This window comes from Uranotaenia lowii, chromosome 2, assembly GCF_029784155.1.
Source record: "Uranotaenia lowii strain MFRU-FL chromosome 2, ASM2978415v1, whole genome shotgun sequence".
NCBI classification, from domain to species: Eukaryota; Metazoa; Arthropoda; class Insecta; order Diptera; family Culicidae; genus Uranotaenia; species Uranotaenia lowii.
The window spans coordinates 167,826,104-167,847,307 of record NC_073692.1 but is presented as its reverse complement, the minus strand read 5'-3'; the positions used below and the strand labels follow the sequence as shown (position 1 = coordinate 167,847,307).

Sequence of the window (21,204 nt, the reverse complement as noted above, 5' to 3'; positions counted from 1 at the left end):
AAGAAATTTGAAGAAATCAAATTTTTCCTTGTTGAAAAAAAGTTGTTCGAAAACCGAAATATACTCTCTTAGCCACTAGTCTAGAATCGTTGTGGGTAACGTGCTGAACAATTTGGTATAGGTGGGAGTACCTGAATTAGGGGCTGAGGGTGTTTTTAGGACGGGAATACTAGGGAATACTAGGGAAAGCGTGTGCAACACATACAGGTAAAAGTAAAATGCAGGTAATAGTAAATGCTACGAGTTTAATTTGTATATAAGACAGTGTTTACTTGCGGTAAACTCATTCCAATTTCAACCACAGAAGTCTCCATTTTTAACATTATTTCCTTCACCATGAGCGGTAACGACTTTCTTTCCGGGTCTTGGCCCCTTAAGGCGTTCGATAAGGAGGTTCCTGCGAATGCCAAGAAAGCTGAATGGAAACGCTACAGGGACCAGTTTGAGCGGATTGCATCATGCAAAGCACCGGTGGACGCAACGACGAAACTAACGGCATTGAAGATTTTCGCCGGAGACTACCTTTTGCGGATTATTGAATCCTGCACCGACACCGCCGTTCCAGGAGAAGACCCATACCAGGATGCAATTGCAGCGCTTGATCGGTATTTTAATGAGCTATGCGACTCAGGAAAGGAAAGGATTAAGCTTCGTGAAATGCGCATGGGGAAGCAGGAATCATTCTCCGACTGGGTGCTGCGGCTGGAGGCACAGGCCAAAATTTGTGAGTTACAGCCTGAGCAATATTCGGAAGAGATGCTGCACGGCATCATTAGAAGGTCGATCCCGGAAATTGCCTCCAAGTTATACGAGCTGACGGAGATATTGGAAAACAACGTCGAAAAAATCATCCGCCAAGGCAAGCACTTGGACAACATACGATTGGAAAGAAACAGCGCACTACCAGCTAAACGGAAAATTGGAAGCATGCATGATGCGGGCGAAGGGACATCAAAAGCGGCACCAAAGAGGAAGCTCGGGGACAGCTCCAGCCAGGATTCCACAGTGGGCAAAAAGGTGTACAACCCTTTTAGCGCGGTCGGTCCGATTAAGTGCCCCAACTGTGGAGAAGAACACGAAAGACGCCGTTGCAAAGCGTTCCGAGTTCGTTGCACTAAATGCAACAAACTCGGCCACTATGCAAGGCTTTGTCGAGGGCGGAGCTCCGGTTACCGACCCTCCTCAGCCCAGCATTACCGTGTCAGGTCCCCTTCACGACATTTTAAAAGAGAAAGACGTTAAGATGTTCATATTTTTAAATTTTTTTATTAATTTTTTCTTATAATTCTTTTTTGGTTTTTAATAATTTATATCATTTATATTCATTATTATTCATTATTAACACGTTTAAATGTATGTATAATTTTTTTTAAAATTTTTGTTCCTATTTCAATCAATTTTGTTTCCTGTTATCTTTTTTGTTCTTTAATAAAATAAACTGAAATGAAAAAGAAATAATTTGTGTTTTAAAGAACTAGCTGATCCCGTGCGAACTCCATTCCGCTTTAAACTTTTAAATCTTAAAAAAAAATTCGTTGAAATTGGGCAACTATGGTGTAATGTATGGCGCTTTTAACTCTTCGAGAGAGACTTGTTCTTTTGCTGCTGTTTTAAGTTGGGAGGTGTGATAAGCGAATTAATGCTGCTGATTGTGCTCCAGACCCACAAATGATAAATAACATTGGGAGAAGTCTGGCAAGGTCACTACAATCTAAGCCCACCGCGAAACAGAAGAACGTTGAGAAAGTAGAAACCATACGCTTGTGGGGCATGACCACTGTTTGTATTTGATCAACTGTAAAAAAGAAGAAAGAAACAGGATTAGTTCGACAGTTTTGAGTATGATATAGAGGGGTTTTTGACATGTCTAATATTTGAAAAATTTTGTTCAAAAATCGAGTTTTACCATGTAGGCCACTATATTAGAATGGTTCCCTGGTTATGGAACATTCGAAAAATTTCAGAGATTTTGCAAAAAATCCCGCCGCATGATATGCCCCAAATTAAGTTGCAAAAATGACGTTTATTCTTAAGTTTGGGGAAACCCCCTCAAACTCATTTTCGTCGGGATCCAGTTTCACCCGATTTTGCGGCATTTCAACTTGGTTTTGGGTTAGACCGGCCTAGAGTGATGCTCTCTATTCTGTAGTCTGGTCCCATAGTACTTTGAAACACGGTAGGCTATTCCGCTCTCTTTCAACGTATTGGTAAGAGGCCCCGAAAAATAGTTATGGAAAAAACTGGTAAATGTATGAAATTTATCAGAAAATCACCGTTTTCTCAAAATTGATAAGCATTAAAATTATGAGAAAAATATGCACTGATGCGTTTTAATGTATAAAACAATGTTTGGCTTTTCAAAACCGCAAAAACTTATATGCAACGGGCTTTTTGTCGATTTAAAGCTAAAATTTTGTGATATTTTTGCTTTGTGTTGCTTTTTCTTGAGCGATTTGAATAAAAATTCAAACAAATTGACTTTTTATCACAGAAATATGGAGAAGTTTAGATCATTTATCAAATTGTTAACATGGGCAGAAGAAAATATTACATTGCTTGCTCTCAAAAATGAGGGACGGCGATGATTTTTTTTAATGCTCATTATTTATGGTTCAGATTCGAAAATCCAATGCAAAAAATAGTTTACGATGAGCCTGAAGAAACAAGCTTTAATCTGAAGCCCTTTTTAAAAAAATCGAATGGCTATCGACGGAGCAATTAATAATTTTGATTGCCATTCTGTATAAATCTGCCATATTTTCATAACTATTTTTGGTTGGTATGCAAGCATGCTGTGTACATAGGAGCTTTGAAGTGAGGTTAAGCGAAATGGCCTACCTGTTATTTTCCATGTACTATGGTCTGGTCCATGGTAAGGAGACGAAAAACAAACCACCGAACAAAAAATCGGTTGAAAAATGGGTGAAATTTTAATTTAGGATTTTGGAATTATTTATGCTCAGGGCCCCTCCTTCATCACGTCGGAGGGCTTCGAAACTATTATATAAACCATTCACGGTCTTGAAAACGATTACATTCCAAAGTTCACGTTGAACGGTTCAGTATTTTTCGAGTCTATAGAGAACAGACAGACAGACAGACATTCATTTATTGATGTATATGTAGATATATAAATTTATGTTTTACAGCATGTTTGAAGAAAAAAAAACTTACGAAATGATCAACTAACAAGTTTAAATAAAAGCTGAGAAAAATTGTTTAGCGAGTGAATTACCGAGAACCAACCTAATTGAAATAATAAAAAGGGAAAAGGTTTATTGAATACGTATAAATCAATCACTTTCGAAACTTAAGCAAAATTTGAAGAGCTTAAATTGTTAAAAGGTGGTTCAAAATAGAAACACCTTGGTTTGGAATTTCGACCACAGTCATTATCGAATAAACGAGGGTTTATGCTTTGATTTTGATGAATTGCAATAAACAACGATCTGTACGAAAATATCGTGAACTTGCTAGTAAACGGATAAACTAGTCAAAAGTTGTAACATAATCTAATTTTTTATTTCAGAAAATAGGTAGTATAATATTCATAGACGAACAACGACGGTTTTTATAACATCACTGACAAAAACAGCCTCAAACTAGGCTAACAAGCAGTTTTATAGTAAGAAATATTTCAGGATCAATACTTCAGAAGTTTTCCAACAGATGCTGCTAGTGAGTATACTGAAATGTTGAACTCAAATAGAGTGTTGCCAGTTTACCCTTCAAAAATGCAAATCTGACTAAGTTTGTTATTTTTAATGTTTAAAACGTCTTTGATTGACAATTAGCTAGTCTTTTATAATTCATCATTTTTATGATGAGCTTATAATTTTGCTATCCGATTTTGAGAATGAAATTATCCATAATTCAGATATACGACTTATACCAGATTGTTCAGAATTAACAAAAAAGTAACGATTTTGACAACCTGGCTAAGGGAGTAAATCCCTATTTTTGAACAAAAGTTTAGAAATTAACTTCTTCTTGTATGTCATATATCTTGAAATGGTTTATAATTTAGGTACTCCCAAAGGTGCAAGGAACAATTCTGATTTACTCAGAGCAGTTAAAACTTGACAGCGTTTAAGATGGGTACTGTTTTTCCAATCATCATCATTTTCCCAAGCTCCAACTGTTCACCGAGCCAAAGTCAACGATCATCAGCAGGCTGATGACCACCATTCTTAGAATCTCAATGAAAGCTGGCATAGCAAACATTCAATATCATTGCTTTAGCATGATTGCCTGCTAAAATTTCGCTCCAGTGCCATATTTAAATGTTGTTATTTCTCTTTTACCAGCAACAGCGAAATTTCCATATTATCGTTTTACAGTGGAACTACTAACTAGGTTGCCAAAAAACGAACTGCAACCTGTGGTAGATAAATATATTATAAAGTTTTAATCGAAGTTAATCTAATATATATGCATATTTTTTCGTATTTTAACCACTTATTTATCATAAATATTTCTCTCAGGCTATATCGATATATTTCTTTCAACTTTTTGTTGTTAAATTTTATGATTTTGATAGTGAAAAACATTGCCAGGGAGCATTAAAACAAACAAACACGTTGGAGTGATCACGTTCGTCTATCAATAGGGCGGATTGCGCCAATAATTCATTTCACTTAAAATCATAAAACACAAAAACTAATAGGTACTTACCTCAAAGAATAGTTTAAAAGTGACAAATTTCGATTAAAAATAATTTCATTAGCGTAAGTTTGTCATGTAGAGTAGCTAATTAAAGTGCAAAGTGATTAATCGGCTCTAAAACATGCATTCATAAATTAAGATAAATCTAAGGGATACGATGGAGGTGGGTGAACTTTCCCTAGTGGAATTTGTGGAATTTTATATCCCTAAATGTATGCTTTTTCTCATAAATTCATTTTTGACACAAAAAAGTGTAAAATTTAATTCGAACAAAACCAAAAATTACTGCAGTTGGTGTTTAATGCGTTATAGAATCAACTATATCAAATATAAATTTTCCAACGTTTTTAACACTAAACGTACCGGAGACGGTCAAATTACGGTTTTGGAACTTCAAATGATGATTACGCCTTATATATTTTTTTTTCGCAAATTTAACGACAGGACTATTGTTATTTTTAAAATGCAAGTATTTTTGCATTTTTAAACATTTTCTAAGTATTGTGGTTTTCGAATAACGCATGTGGTATACCTACACTCAGGCAAATTCTTATTATAGTTTTCATAAGATGCGTCTTATGAACCGCTTTTTAGAGTGTAAAATTGTGTTTCATAAGAGTCTTATGAAATTGCTCTAGTTTTCATATGAACATCTTATGAAAAATAGAAGAAACGGCATTGTGAAAATATAATGAACACATTCATTCACTCCATCAATTTTGTTATCGTCTAACGGTATGGAGCACTCGCTATTGTTAGTAATTCGTTTTCCTTAACGGTTGAATATCGTTGTGATCTTTTTGATTGGTAAGTTTGAGTTAATGTTTTTTATGTGAACGCTTAATATATTTGTAAACTAATTTTGTTTTGTTTACTTTTCAGTATGCTGACCGGTAAAAAACGCAAGGTCGAAGAATCAGATGCGGCCAAAAAAAACTTCGTTGAAACCGGGGTGCTGCTGATGACTACTATGAATTATTTGATTAAAAGAAATTCGGAAAACAATAAAGTGAATGTTTTCAATGTCAAATATCTCCAATTATTCTAATTAGAATTTCCTTTCTGTTTCCATAAGAGCCTCTTATGAAAAGCTACAAACCCTCATTGGATTAGGTGTTCATCTTCAGAATTCATTCGCGTCATAAGATAATCTTATGAATTTCAATGATTTTTCTTATGGCGCCACTTCATAAGAGAATCTTATGGCATGCCTAATAGTATTTTTCTGAGTGTATGCATACCGCGAGCGGTCAAATAACGGCAAACACCATTTTCGCTAAAACTCTCTTGATTTCTAGAAAGTTTATAGTTTTGAAAAGCTTTTTACGTGACTCAAATATGCTTTTCAGACAATTTTCAGCTCCAATCAATTATTTCAAAGTTATTTGAAGTTCAAAAAATTTTTTATGAAAAAATATGATCCAGAAAAAAAGCTGTAAATCAGTTATTAAGTGCTCGAGAAAAATTTCACTTAATGCCTGAAAAAACTGAAGTTAGAAGCTGTATGTTGCACATATGGCAGATTTTTTTAAAAAAAAATTAAGATCATGGCCACAAAAAACGTCAAAAAGTTGTGTAAAATCTGTAATTTTGAATCAATCAACCGCCAAAGCTGTTCCTGTTACAACAGAAAAAAAATTAAACATTTAATTGAAAAGTTGACGTAATTTGTCACATTTTGGCATCTTTAGATTTTTAAAATACGAAATACATAATTTATGACGACTTTTAAAAGGTAGCTGTTTTTCGAACTTTTTATCAATTTGGATTTTCTGAGACAAATCCTACACCGATATTTAGCTTTGCACTGGATTTTGAGTATGTTAACGTAAGGTTTAGGCTATGAAAATATATGCAAAAGAAAGCAAATTTCATACCGGTTCTAGTGATGTAACTGTATTGGTTGTGCAATGCTTGACAAAAATATGATATATACCTATACTGGGTTGTTTGGGACAGTATGTAGAACACTCCTGATATAGTGGCTACTAGTTTTTATCGAGTATCCTGAACAAAGTTTTTCAAACATTGAAATTGTTTTTTTTTTTTAAGTTAACCCTGCCCCTGCATATTGCAATTTGGAACCCTTTAATTCGTCTCTGACTTTTGTTCCGTTGGTGGCACCTATACTAGATTGTTCGGGACGGTCCCAAGAACACTCGTGAATTAGTGGCTACGAGTTTATATCGAGATTTTTGAACAATATTGTTCAAACATTGAAATTTATTTTTTTTAAAATTCAGCTTACTGAATTTTGAAACCCTATAACTCTGACCCTAGTTCCTTTACCAGGTGGCTCAGGTAATTAATAAGATAGAATACAGAACCTAGTAATTATTTTTCAGGAATTCTGCTTACTGAATTTTGGAACTCTATAACTCTGACTATAGTTCCTTTACCAGGTGGCTCAGGTAATTAATGATATAGAATACAGAACCTAGAAATTCTTTTTCGGGATGTCACGACAATCTGTTATTTGGTATTCCTTTGTTTTAGATAAAATTTCATTCGAATTGGCTACACTGCTCAACTTTATGGAAATATTTCAAAAATTTTGAAATGTTTCGTCCTTGTCCCTAACTTCACAGCGGTCCGTAAATGGGGTTTCGCATTTATCTGAAATTTAGCGTATACACGCTTATTTTTTTCTAACCATTTGTTGTTAAAAAATAACCATTTTATGGTTTTAGATTTAGAACCGCCAATATGGTTACTTTTTAACAATATTTTCAAGTGAAATTTTAACCATATTTCTAGTTCCCATGCAATAACCAAGAAAAGGTTAGAATTTTCGACCATAAACGGAAGAACCTATTCATGTCCGCCATTTTAGAAACATTCTTCGACAAAGCCACATTGGTACTACAGTTTATTTTTAATTTTTCAGTAGTTTTATCAAAATTAAAACATACAACCTAAGTGAACTTAATTTCTAGTGCCCCCTCAGTACAGAACCGAATCAATCCGATTCCGCCAAAAAGCCCCTGATGTCTGCAGGTAATCGTTGCCGGATGTTGCTTAGTCGTAATACCGTTAATCCGGATTCTTATTGCATGGATCGGTTCCAAATCAGGCCGCTGGACACGATGAATTGCAGACAGCACTCAACGAGGTAAGCACTAATTAACTGATTCAGTAAGTGAAATCTGAAATCACAAAATTGAAATCGGTTATTCCTTCTTTCGTTTTTTAACAGGCCTTCCAGAAACAATACCTGTACCGGTACGAAAACAGTAAAAAGTGCACTACCGGTAGTGTACCGGTGCACTACCGGTAGTGCACTTTTTGCACACACGTTGAGTGGTCCACTGGTAGTGCACCATAATGTGGACGGTGGAACACTCTGATAATATTCGGTGTTGTTGCGCTCTCACCAATACTATCATGAATTTTGACAGGACGTGCTTCCCCATGTAAACAAATATCAGCTGGTCTGGTTTATTTCTATACCGCAAAAATTGCGCTCGAGCTTTTTCCACATTGCTGATTTCACGCACACCAACAAAGGTGAAGGCAAAACTCGATTCATGCTCGTTTTCGGCGAGGATGGTGCAATACTTTCGAGTGGTGAAAACGAATACGTTATTAATAAACGCGGTTTCATTTTGAAATCACAAAACTTTCAGAAAATTGATTAAGTTCAATTGGGTGAAACTTCCTGTTGATGCATTTTCGTGTAGGACCAAAGGGCGTAATTTCAGAATCAAAACAAAAACACCCATCAATTGGGCGAAACTTTCAGGGTTAACTAGAATCGAGAACAAAAAAGGGCAAAACTCGAAAATATCTGAAATTTAGAGAATAAAGTTAAGGTTTTTGATAGCCATCGAACAATAAGTGATTTCTTGAACAAAAAGTGGACGATTCTTAAAATAGAATTTGATTAGATGTTCCGAAATTTCAAACGGGATATGTTAACATAAATTAATAGTTCATTGTAACTGATAGGCTACGTTTAAGTTAATAAATTACAAACTACAAACGCGTTTTTCTCGTTTGGACCTAACTGCTAGTTTCGCCCTTATGAAATGTAAAACTAGAAATGTTTTGAGTATTTTCCACCATACAAATCAGTTAAATATCTTTTCCGTAAACTGGTTTCAAAATATTAAAAATTTCGGAACAGTTTTGAGCGTGTAGACTAAATTTTTTTGTTGGCGCGCAACCGATGTTTTTCAAGATAAAAACCTTAAAAACACGGTATTGTAATTGTAACTTATAAGTATAATAATATAAAACAATATAATTTATACGGTATTGAATTGTTTCTTCAGATTTTACGTTTATACAGTACAATTTCGTTTGTTAAGTGATAAATAAACACCCCGTCAACGCGTAAGTACTTTCGAAATAAGTAGTTTTTTTTTGTTTTGAATTATCGATATACATCTACCTTTTGCTCTGTTTGTCCACAGGACAATGACGGATTTCGATAATTTGTTCGGGGGAAATGAAAACGACGGTGAGATTCTTTCTGAAGACGAACCTGTTGAGGAAGAAGGAGAAAACGAAAATCTAGATGCCAACAATGATGGAAACGCCGCGCCAATCAAAGTTCAACAGAAAAAAACGGTCAGAAATCCCCGGAACACGTTGAATGTTCAGCGATTGTGTGGTCCCCGTGGGGTGGCCGATTTAGAAAACTACTACAAAGGCTTCAAATTTCGTGGGAAGGGATATGAGAAAGAAGATCTGGATGCGGTGCTCCAGAGGATGCAACACTGGGCTCACAGGCTGTATCCAAAGTACGGTCTAGACGACAGTTTGGAGCAATTTGAGAGACTAGGCCGGAAAAAGCAATTGCAGTCATACATGAATAAATATCGAATGGATATGCTGGAACCTCAACTGATGGAGGATGACCAAGAGGATGATGGGCTCGTATATGAATCTAATGCATTCAATCAACCGTTAGATCCACTGGACAGCATGCTCGAGGAACAAATTGCGATTTCACGTGCTGGGGCGAGTTTCAACACCTCTGGCATTGGAAATTTGACCCAATCGGAACGCAATTTTGATGTTTTACGCGATGAATCAATTGACTGTTCACCTGCTCCTAGTCGTTCGAATGAAGAATCGTCGAAGAGTTTGTCCGACGAAGTACGCGCTAAAATCGCTGCAAACCGATTGAAAGCTTTAGAAATCAGGAAACAGAAGATGGAATCGATGGCATCGGCAGGTCAATCCGAAAAACATCCGTCTTCAGCGGAAAACTTGACGGAATTATAAAAGGTATAACTAGTTTTAGAAGCTAGTAATAATAATGTTAGTACATTAGTTTCAAATACATCATCCAACGATGTTATAACAAAACAATGTTTTGGATTCGCAATTTGTTAGTTTTCTTCATTTTTACTACTTCTGATTTAAATTTAAGGATTTACCTATGTATGTTATTTTTGTCATACCGGAAAGGATTTCTCAACTCAAAATTAAAATTTGACCGAATTAAATGATATTTCTATATTGTACAGATTTGGCTGTCGAAAATTATAACAACGCTATATAGCCTGAAATGCACTAACTTTTTTCAGCATTTGCCGTTTCCGGCGAGCTGAAACCTGTTTATTGCGATTGAACTGGTGCTTCTCCAGGCTCTGCTTTGTGCCAGTACTGTTGGCGGCTCCCGCATTAATGATTCGACCTCCAAATCTGCAACTTTCTCGCTTGATCAATCGCACATCCTGTGTCAGTCCGTAGCCTACAATATTGGCAAAATTAGAACCAGGAAAACCATCTTCGTCCAACTGTTTCAGTATACTGACTTTAACGGGGCAAGTAATTTCGTCGTCGGCAGCTTCTGGTACGTCTTTCTTCTTTTTCTTTTTCGAATGCGGATCGGCACTAGCGTTATCAGTTTCCTGTTGCTGTTTTGATTCAGTATCCTCCAAATGCTGTTTTTTCTTCTTTTTTGATTTCTTATGCTGCGATTCTGTTTCGACAGCAGAGTTTGGCTCTAATACGGAACATGCTTCATCCGTCGATGGTTTTCGTTTCTCCTTTTTAGATTTCTTCTTAGGCGGTTCTTCTCGTAAAGTTTCTGCTAGATGTTCATTTAAGACTTCTAAGGCATCTTCCATTGCGATTTTGCTTTTCTTTTTTTTCTTTTTAGGCAACTCAACAAGTTCCTCGTTTGCAGAAAATTCTTGTGTCGTTTCTAATTCGACTTTCTTATTATTCTTTTTCTTGATAATTTCTTCGGTAGATGAACTCTGTGTGGTATTCTGCTCAAATACGCAAGATTTGCTACTAGAAAGTTTTTCCTTCAACTTTTTCTTAAAGTACTCTTGTAAAGACATATTAGATTTTATTTCTTGAGCGTTCGATTCATTCTCTATTTCAGTTGTGGACTTTTTCGAATTTGGATCCTCTTCGTTCAGAGTGATTTCGTCCATAACATCAACCTGTTTTCTTTTACGTTTTTTCTTGGTTGATTCTGTCGGACTTGCTTCTAAAATTGCCTGGCTTTCATCATCTTTCGGTTTTTCATTCTGTCCTTCAATTCCTTCATAACTTTCTAAATTTCTTACTCTCTTTTTTTTCTTAGTCGGCTCCTCCGTTTTATCCTCGGTATCTGGTTGAATTCCGATACTTTTCTGTTTCATTTTGGCCTTAAAGTAATCTTGAAGCGACATACTAGACTGTATAGTTGTTAATCCTAAAATATTCGTTTCTTCGTGTTCTTCTTTCTGTTGATCCGGCTCTTCTTCAACAGGACTTTTTATTTCTTCCAAAGAGCGTTTACCAAATATATTAGCCAGATCTTTTTCGCTGGCCCTGCTCAAATCCTTGCCCCTGGTAAACTTTTTATAATGTACCCTGGCACGGGAGTTTTTGGATTTTTCCTCCAAAGATTTTATTTTTGCACGATCCGCGTCATCCATTCCTGGGTGCTTATCTCCCCCGTTCAATGACAGCAGCAATTGATTGAAATCTTGATCATGCTGTGTCCAGTGATCGTCTTTCTCCCCAGCGTACCCGAAACCTTCGATATCCTGTTTCATCTTTGGCAGAATCGGGGCGGCCATTCCATCCTCCCTTTTACCGAGGCCTTTGCCTTCGGACCAGCCCAGCTTTTCCAACATGCGTACACCAAAGTTGCTGGAATCTGACATTTGAGCATAAGACTTTGTTACCCTAAAATGAATCAACATGAGAACACTTACCATGGTACACGGGTTCCGCTCTAGCTTTCATCTTGACCTGACACAGCTTTTTCTGGCGCTGTTTCATGCTCGGTAGAGCAACCGAGCCCAGATAATCACTCATTTTTTAAAATTACGAGTAAAATTGAACCGACAACTGGCACCAGAAATATGAGAAGTAAACAAAAACACACGTGCGGAATAATTTTTGAAAACCTTCACACTCTCAAAATAATTAACTAACAATTGCGGGTAAAATTTACACGCTTAAAAATATATATAACGAGAGTTTTGTTTACTCATTAGGTTGGTTCAATTGGCGATTACCAAGGTTTTTTGAAACACAGGGTTCACTTCCCGATAGCTGTTTTGTATCCTAAATTCGTACTATCAACCAATGCAGACAACTAGTCAACTTCCAGTTCTTTTCTATGACTTCCGCTCTGATGCTATCCTCCCCAGCCGACTTGGTGCTGCAGCTGTGCAGCTGGCAAATGGCTTCTTCAACTTGTAGTTGGGAAAGGCTTTTCTACGTCTTTTGCTAGAACTGAATGAGCGATCTTAAGTGTTCATCCAAATCTTCGAGAGAGAGAAAGATCTTCGAATTTTTCTGCCGCCCGCGTAACATTCTACATGCCCGATGGCGTCCTCCGTTACGCTGTTGATAGCTGTCTTGATGGTCTTCTAACGCCCTCACCACCCTCACCTCGTCAAACTCACCCTTTGCTGGCAGCGCTGCTTTGAGCGAATGCGTGTAGTCTGCTTTTTTCAAGGGAGTTTAACTGCCAGAGTCATTACCCTAACGCACGTAGTCTGCAGAAACCGCACATTGCTTCAGTCATGTGAGATCGATCCGAAGCTGACCTCGGTTTCGAATGTTGTTCAATAAGAATTTTGGACGTAGTGTCAACGCCATGGCAAATACTGGAATATATCAAAGAACTCCAGGACTCCGAGCTGTAACAGGCGAAGCGTTGTCCCAGAAAAACTAGTTCATCTCATCTTACTACAGTACAGACATAAATTTCTTAAAGAACGGTCTTAATTCTAAATGGAAGCGGCAAACTCCTCTAGTAAAGAGACTATAGTAAACAAAGAGGCGCCATCTGATCCTTTCAAAATAATAAACTTGCAATCCTGCTGTAGGGCTGTCTTTAAGACTGCTTGGAATGACACTGAGAGAAAATCAAAAATTTCAATCGTGACATTTCGTCTCTTTGTTCACTATAGGCTCGTTATCCTCTAGGGATTCTGTCATCCGGTAATGAGGCACAATTTCTATACAATTGGTTTGGGTACAATATCCTTGTTTGAAGTCAGTAATTGCTGATACACTCCCAATTGTTGCAATTTAGGTATGACAGAGTTGTTTAATTACAAGTAGAAGGATATCTTCCGAAATTTTAACTAGCATCCCAGATATTGTGGTACCTATTTGGATTGTTATTAAATTGGGTGGAAAAACTAAATGAAGCACCTTGTAAACGGCTTAACCAACCACAACCAGATTATCCTCGGGGAATTCGTAATACGGAACCTCCAGGTTTAGCGGGGCCGGGCCCTTCCGGATACGTCCCGAAGCGTCGTAGTGGGAACCGTGGCACGGACAGTAGTATCCCCCAAAGTCTCCAGCGTTGGCAATTGGTACACAGCCCAGATGCGTGCAGACACCGATGACAACCAACCATTCCGGTTTCTTAACACGTTCCTGAAAGGTGAAATTTGAATATTTAAAAAATAATCTTCTATTCAAAAAACAAAAGACAAACTTACAGAGTCGGTTTGCGGGTCCCGTAGGCTTCCGGCGTTAACAGATTCCTCAGCGGAAATTTCGGCGGCTGTGCGATGGCGAATGAACAACGGCTTACCACGCCATTTGAAGGTGACCGATTTGCCCTCCGGGATGTCGGAAAGCTTGATTTCAATCTTGGCCATGGCTAGCACATCGGCCGAGGCACTCATCGACCCGACAAAGGTTGACACCAACGATTTGGCGACGTAGGCCGTGGTCACCAAGGAACCTGTAAAACACAGAAGAAAATGACATCATTCGTTCACTAACATTTTTAAATCGCATTTCAGGGCTTACCTCCTACCATCAGGTAGGTGAACGCAGCACGTTCATCGGCTGAGTTGTTCTTGGCATTTGGCCGCTTAACCTGATCTCGGCGGTAGGCCGAGAAGTCCGGGGTGGTGATATCGGTATGAGCGCTGCGGATCTGTCCGTTAACTGTGGAAGAAACAGGATGAAAATTTATTAGTATCTGAATAATAGTTTCATAATTCAAATTCTATTCTTAACTGTTTGGCGAAAGTGTTCGAGACCTTAGTATACGATGCTATTTCCCCGTCCGTGAAACAATTGATTAGTGACGTCCAGCACGGTTTCATGAAAAACGATCAACTACCTCAAACCTGATGACATTTACTAATTTTTTGATACCAAAAATCGAGAAACGTCAACGGGTAGATGTTGTTTACATTGATTTCTCTAAAGCCTTTGATTGAGTGCCTCACAGATTACTAATACAGAAACTCCGACGATTGGGACTACCTGAATGGATTACAACTTGGTTTACGTCGTACTTGAACTCCCGCACAGCATACGTCAGAGTGAACTCCAAGTGCTCTTCGAATTATGAAATACAGTCTGGCGTACCACAAGGTAGTCATCTGGGACCGTTACTATTAATTCTTTTTGTGAACGATTTGTGCGATCAAATGACTTCACAAAGGCTACTCAACGCAGATGATCTGAAGCTTTTTCGGTCAATTACGTCACTGCTAGACTATCTTTTACTACAGAATGATCTGAACGCTGTTACGAGATGGTACATGACAAATGGTATGCTGGTGAATGTTGGAAAATGTAAAATAGTGAGTTTCTCAAGATCACGCAACTTATTTCGTTATGATAGCTCTATGAGTAACCATTCCCTCGAAAGGTTTGAAACAATCAAGGACCTAGGAGTTACATTTGATAGCCGGTTGAGATTCCACATTATGCTTTCCTTCATCATTATGGTTTCCTTCGTCCTTCGTTCATTTCAACGATGTATACACCCACAAAACGTTTTATTGCTCGATTGTCAGAAGCATTCTTGTGTACGTAGCTCCTGTTTGGGCCCCGTACCAATCGACACTAAGTCAATCCATTGAAGGTATTCAACGAGCCTTTAACCGCTTCGCTCTTCGGAAACTTAGATGTACTCCATACGAACATCGCTGCAACCTTATACATTTAGATACGCTTGCCCAGAGAAGAAAATTTTTACAGTGTTTGTTCACGTACGACATATTGAGCGGAAACATCGACAATAGCGAAATCTTACAAAATGTTAACCTTATATAATCCTTATAAAGAAATTGGCTTCACGCATTGTTCCATCAACAGCAAATAGAGATCGAACCATGAATTACCCTCATATTGAATTCTTTTTTTTTGTGACGTTTAAATAGCTCTGGGAGCTGACGCTTGAAATGAAAATTAGATGATAGTTTGGAGAGGAAAATTTAAAGTTTAGAGTAGGCAGCGTAGAATAGTAAGCGATCATCAGACGTTAGTTAGACCATCGTGCACTGCATTATATCCATTTCGCAGAATGTATTTTAAGATAATAAACTAAACCCCCATGACACAAGTTGGAGGAAGGACAAGGGGGGGTCGAGACTGGCCTCTGCTTACTACCCAATAAGATTGTGTTAGATTTTGATGTAAGCAAATTACCCCCATATTGAATTCTGCAACTGAATTAAAAAATTGCATCTTAGTTCTTATGTTAATATTTGATTTCTGGTCTTAGCATTTCAATAAGAACTCAATTAATCTAAAAATTGATTTTAAAATTTTTGATTGTTAATATGAAAACTTAATCAAAATTTGTTAAATAATTTGAAATCGTAAATCAGAATTTCAGATTCTGAACGTGATTTCAAATTCTGAATCTAATTCTTAGTTCGAAATGTGATTCCAGACTAAATTTTCAATTTGAATTCAAATCCTGAATAATTTTGATCGCTAGTTCAAAATTCAAACCCAAAACCGAGTTTTTTCCCTTATGATTTTAAGCATGTGGCGCTTATTCAACCTTATTAACCCTTTTGAGAAATATTAATCACACTCTGCATTTGTTTAAAAATCTAGAGTTATGAAATATATTCTTTTGAAAACTATTTATCTAAACAAGACAAATATAAAAGTCTTCCAAATTACTTTGATGTTTCTCTAAAATATTTTTGTAGTTCATTAACCTTAACAAAGCCTATTATTGATCAAATCAAGACCATTTTCACTATGGAAGAAAGCAACATTGGAATAAACAAATACTATTTCCAATTGTATTAACAGTACGTCGTTTAACAACAAAATAGAAGTAATAGAATAAACTAAAAACTAGCAATTATTTTTATGATCAGAAGAGATCAGAAGTAGCCACTCGGTCACTTTTCGGGAAACTTTTTAGAAGAAAGAAGTAGTAGACTCAAAACATGAGAACGTTCCAACATTGGATGTGTTTTGATTTGTTATTGAATCAGGTTATGTTCATATAATAGGGACGGAATTATCTACACCCTTCCATTTCAGCCAGATACTCGTTGAGTGTCCTGTATTTCTCAAGATTGCATTCCGAGATTGTTTACTCTAGGTTTGGAAGCGCAATAAGCTGATCACAACAGAACTTTTCGCCCGCTGTAGTTACATAACAATAAGAAATTTTCATCTACCAGATTTTCTACTTATGCAACCCTGGAATCGGAAAAAAGCATCGAAACAGCGGATTCCAACAGAAACTGTAATAAAAAGCACCTGCTATTCCGGACACGGCCCGGACCGCGAATGCTGGCAGACTAGCATTGGCACCAGCCGACGAAACGACGGGAGTCTGACCTGCAACTTTCGGCTTGGACTCTGCGAGCACCGGAACAGCGGCTGCCTTGGTTCCGTTGGCCACGGCTTGCGACACCCCGCGGACGTACGACAGCTTCGCAAGGTTTCCAATCATTTCGGGATCGGGTCTGGTTGTTTCGGGTCCCACGCACACGCACCACCGGAAGAAAAACGGGTTCGAATTTTGCACACACTTGTCGAAATTCTGCGCGATTACAGCGAAGATGCGAACGAGAACAGATTTTTTCACCTTTTTCACCAGCTGTCAGTTTTTTGTTTTTTTTTTTCACACGTCAGCTGTTTGTTGAAAAACGCTATGGCTGCTGAGGGGTAACTTGATGTTTTGATTTTTGCTGATGCGCACAAGAAACTTTTATCCAACTCAATTTAGTTTATAGTAGGATGAGCATGGTATGAGTTTCGAATTCGGAAATCTAATATGAAATTCTTAATGTTTGGTCCGGAAGTCCGATATCAGAATTTCGAATTTTAATGATTTTTTTTTAATTAGTTTCGAATCCGGAATCCGATCACGCAGAAAAAGAATAGGGGTTGGTTTCAACAAAACGTTTTGTTATTTTTTTTTGTATTTCAAAAGCAGATTATTGGATGATTTTCACGAAAATTTTGATTTTAGATAAAAGAAAAATTTTGTTATTTTTGCACACTCATTTTTTATTGTATACAATTAAAATTTAGTTTATTTTGAAACCAATATTGCGTTTATTCGATAAGCGTGTTATTGAAAAACGATAAGCCAAAAAAAGAAAAAAAAAGTGATGAAAAAATTCCAGCATCCGAAGAGGTCTTGCAATCATCAGAACAGGTGGAATGGCTCAAATATCATAAATTTTTTCTATTTGAGCACATTCGAACAACAATTTAGCTGGGAAACATCAGAGTTTCGGTCCAGCAGCTTTTAAGGTAGGTTTAAAATTTAACTAGGCGGAAAACTGCATGCTCAAAACCGGCTGGGAGAATACAATTTGCTGAGCATTTTTTTTTCTATTGTAGATGCTACGGCCAAATCTACCCTCTCCGGAATCGGAACAACCTGAATAGATAGTCATGGACGTAAACCCGGAACCTGAATCCCTTGTCCTGTTAGGAAATTTAGACATCCATCCGGATAAGGCGTCAGGAACCTAGGAAAGAACATCAGCGGGCGGGAGGACATTATTCCGGCAAAGGCGAAGCTTACCATCGTCCTACTCATTGTAATGGAAAACTAGCTGTCGGAGATGGTGGTGTACTGCAGCAGTACTCGGAAGCGGAGGGGTTTATGGAAGCGAGTAGGGCCCTTTATCCTGCTTCCAGGAAGCACAGCATGCCTTTTTCGACCTGATCAACGGAATCTGTTCCAAATTCCAGCTGGAGTGGAATTGATTTATGTTCCAATTGTGTTTTAAAAGGGAAATTTCATTATGGTACTTTGAATAAAGAAAATAATGAATAGATGTGTTCTTGATCCAAACATTCTTCAAATCAACATAAAATGAATTTAAATAAAAAAAAATATTTCCAGCACTAAGTTTTGTTATTTTGGAACGCTCAATAATTTATTTTTCCAAAAAAATATATTTTATAATTCTCAATCCAATTTTATTTTATTGTTTTGACAGATATTCTGATTCATTTTTAAAAAAGGTGTATTTTAGTTTCGATCAAACGATAACTTTAATTCGAATCGACGTTTTTTGTCAGTGTTATCAAAAATATATTTGTGCTTTTTCCCAACCAAAATTTTTATTATTTTTGGCCGAAATCTTATTATTTTTAAAATATATTTTTCTGCGTGGAACTCTGTGCGGTCTCTGATTTCCGAAATAAAAGAATTCAGAGTTACGTAATTAGTGAATTCAGATTTGAGAATTCAGGATAAAAAAACAAACTCTTAATCCTGAATTAAAAAAATTTTTTTTAGATAAATACGTTTTTGAATTCGGAACTTAGATTTTGAATCCGTTTTTACATTTTAAAATTCATAATTTAGAATCCGTAACTTATATTATTTTCAATAATACAATCTCAGAAATTTAAAAAATATTAAAAATATTTTGTTTTAATTACTCTGACATTTGACTAACATTAATATCCATAAATATTAAAAAATAACTATTTCAATTATTTAAATTTATGCACCCGAATAATTTCTTGGCGTGTAATGATCCAATGCATAAAATTTAATAACCGAGATATTATTTTGTTCAAACAAACGCTTTGTGATTTGTGCGTTTGAGTCCCAACTAAACGGGTATGAGCACGTGCTAGATTCTGCAGTTGCAAAATGCCGCTCAACTTGACTGCATGCAGATTCCATTCTTTTCGAATATGTGAATCATCTTCAAAAAGGATGGAATCAGTAGCAGCAATTTATTATAAAAGGGAAAGTGCATTTGTTTTGTATGCTATGGTCAATAATGCACATTGACCATACTGCCCCTACTTTCATAACAGTCCCATATGCAAAAACGAGCAAGCGAGAAAATCAGCTTTTTCTGTTTTGGAATAAATTTTTAAATTGTGACCACAGCTTTCAGCATAAACAAAAATCGTTTAATGGAATATGTTCTAGGTTGTCATAATAAATCGTAAGACATGATTTTTTCGGAATATGGCAACTAGTAAGGTCTGGAGCACAATTTTTGTTTGTTATGGGACTGTTATGCGAGCATATTCGAGACCTTTTTTCAAATCTACTCGCATAACAGTCCCATACAGAATATGGTTTGCTCACCAAGCTACTTTCTAAGACTTAAATTTGATCATTTCTGAACTTGTAAATGTAGTTCGTGAATTACATATTGTAAGTTGAATCTTATCATGGTTTTTAGTTGTTTCTGATAGTTTTTCTCACAGGAAAAACATCCTTCCTTTATCTTGGCCTGCCTTTCAAAAACTGTAGTTAAATTTACTGTGTAATGTGCATAATTCGACATCAAGTGAGTTGCATCTTGTTTAAATGACTTAAAGCAATAAATCAAAGATCATTTCACCGAAAGAATCATAATAAGGTAACTACATCCGTGGTATTTCACATATGGGACTGTTATGCGGGTATATTTCATATGGGACAGTCGCTAGTTGATATTTTTTTCGTAATTTCTAGAACAAAGTCTCTTTTTTTATTGTTTTATATTGAAGTAAAATGTTCAAAATGACGAACTGTTAGGTTAGATGAAAAATGACGAAAATTCATATGGGACTGTTATTTGAGTAGGGGCAGCATCGAGCTTATACGAAAATCAAACGATTTTCGTTTGCTTTTTCTGATTATTTCTGCACGGAAAATAATAAAAAGGTAAAATTTACCGAGACAGCAAAGGTGAACGCTCGCAAAAGCCAAAAAGGTAACTTCTACCTTTTCGAGGTGAAACTCACCTCACAGCGAGGTAAAATATACCTGAAACGAAGAATGAAAAAAGGTACAATTCACCGAGAAAAAATGTGAATCCAAAAAAGGTAAATTTTACCTCGTAGCGAGGTGAAGTTCACCTGAATTGAGCTGAATCAAAAAGTATAATCCACCTAGAAAGAAAGGTAAATCCAAATAAGGTAAAACTGACCTCGTAGCGAGGTGAAGTTGACCTGGATTGAGCTAAACAAAACGGTACAAATTATCTCGAAAAAAAGTAACTATTTGACGAATCCGTTTATTGAGGTTAAGCTGTTTTGCCGTTTAGGAACAAGTTTTGCTTCGTGCACAATATGTGAAAATCGGATCAAAATGGTAAGTGTTTTTTAAGATTTCATTAAGTTGTGCTGGTTCTCTTCATAATACTTTGCTTTTGTTTCAGATCGGCCCACAGAGCTTCGTGTTGTATTCCCGTCAGCCTTCAGATTATTCCGGAAAAGCCGGACCTTACAACACTGATGAACTGATGTACAAGCTAAAGCCCGGTTTACAGTTCTTGTGAACTCGAACTCGAACGTGAACGTGAACTCACCACAGTGAAAAAATATTCCGCAGTGAAATGTCAAATCGGTCAAATCTTCAAAATTAGTAAGAGGTTTGTTCAACTGCGGGTAGAAATTGGTTTCGATCGGAAAATGACAGATCATTCAACCAATGTTTTGATCGATACTTGTCGAACCAATGCTCAAATTGAAATTCAAATTTCTCAAAAAAACATATTGTTCTTCTTCAAAACAGATTCAGCTTTGAAAACGATTGATTTAATCAAATAATCCCAAAGTTCTTATCTTTGAATACAATGAATTTAAATTAAATTTTATGAATTTAAAGTACTTCCAAAAAGTATTTATCGATCAAGGAGTAACGAGCTTTAGCGATTCGTTTCTTTTGAAAAACTTATTGAAAGGACGTTATGAATATAACTTCTACAAGATAGCCATTTTTTGTTCTTGATTAAAAATTGACAAACAAAAATTTCAAAATTACTTTTAATTAGTGAAACAATTGAAAAGGTTTTTATTTAATTAAAATGCATCAGTACTCTTTTGTTTGTTAATTTTTCTGCTTTTCAGTTCTCCTTAAAACAC

The 21,204-nt window shown here is 36.5% G+C and overlaps 3 protein-coding genes and 1 long non-coding RNA gene across 8 annotated transcripts; 2 read left to right on the top strand and 2 right to left on the bottom strand.

The window, feature by feature from the left end:
- Window positions 1–8,788: 8,788 nt before the first annotated feature.
- Window positions 8,789–10,128, top strand: LOC129746281 (protein TIPIN homolog). 3 transcript variants are annotated; one of them, XM_055739874.1, is made up of 3 exons: window positions 8,789–8,865; window positions 8,940–9,000; window positions 9,081–10,128. In XM_055739874.1, the coding sequence occupies exon 3, from the start codon at window positions 9,085–9,087 to the stop codon at window positions 9,895–9,897; it is 813 nt and encodes a 270-aa protein (XP_055595849.1). In that variant the 5' UTR covers window positions 8,789–8,865; window positions 8,940–9,000; window positions 9,081–9,084; the 3' UTR covers window positions 9,898–10,128. The 3 variants fall into 3 exon arrangements, with proteins under 3 accessions (XP_055595849.1, XP_055595850.1, XP_055595851.1); XM_055739875.1 differs by having other exon boundaries at window positions 8,817–8,876; XM_055739876.1 differs by having other exon boundaries at window positions 8,852–8,870.
- On the bottom strand, window positions 10,117–12,051 carry LOC129746280 (PIN2/TERF1-interacting telomerase inhibitor 1-like). 2 transcript variants are annotated; one of them, XM_055739872.1, is made up of 3 exons: window positions 11,835–12,049; window positions 10,434–11,776; window positions 10,117–10,369 (listed from the first exon to the last, which is right to left on the bottom strand). In XM_055739872.1, the coding sequence occupies exons 1-3, from the start codon at window positions 11,935–11,937 to the stop codon at window positions 10,358–10,360; spliced, it is 1,458 nt and encodes a 485-aa protein (XP_055595847.1). In that variant the 5' UTR covers window positions 11,938–12,049; the 3' UTR covers window positions 10,117–10,357. The 2 variants fall into 2 exon arrangements, with proteins under 2 accessions (XP_055595847.1, XP_055595846.1); XM_055739871.1 differs by having other exon boundaries at window positions 10,117–11,776; window positions 11,835–12,051.
- Window positions 12,052–13,099: 1,048 nt separating this feature from the next.
- On the bottom strand, window positions 13,100–16,960 carry LOC129746282 (cytochrome b-c1 complex subunit Rieske, mitochondrial). 2 transcript variants are annotated; one of them, XM_055739877.1, is made up of 4 exons: window positions 16,621–16,960; window positions 13,903–14,043; window positions 13,587–13,834; window positions 13,100–13,521 (listed from the first exon to the last, which is right to left on the bottom strand). In XM_055739877.1, exons 1-4 carry the CDS (start codon window positions 16,814–16,816, stop codon window positions 13,303–13,305), a joined length of 804 nt encoding a protein of 267 aa, XP_055595852.1. In that variant the 5' UTR covers window positions 16,817–16,960; the 3' UTR covers window positions 13,100–13,302. The 2 variants fall into 2 exon arrangements, with proteins under 2 accessions (XP_055595852.1, XP_055595853.1); XM_055739878.1 differs by having other exon boundaries at window positions 16,702–16,959.
- A 490-nt stretch (window positions 16,961–17,450) lies between these two features.
- On the top strand, window positions 17,451–18,156 carry LOC129748988 (uncharacterized). The gene is made up of 2 exons (XR_008737892.1): window positions 17,451–17,625; window positions 17,716–18,156. It is a non-coding gene; the product is annotated as an uncharacterized LOC129748988 (long non-coding RNA).
- Window positions 18,157–21,204: the final 3,048 nt, after the last annotated feature.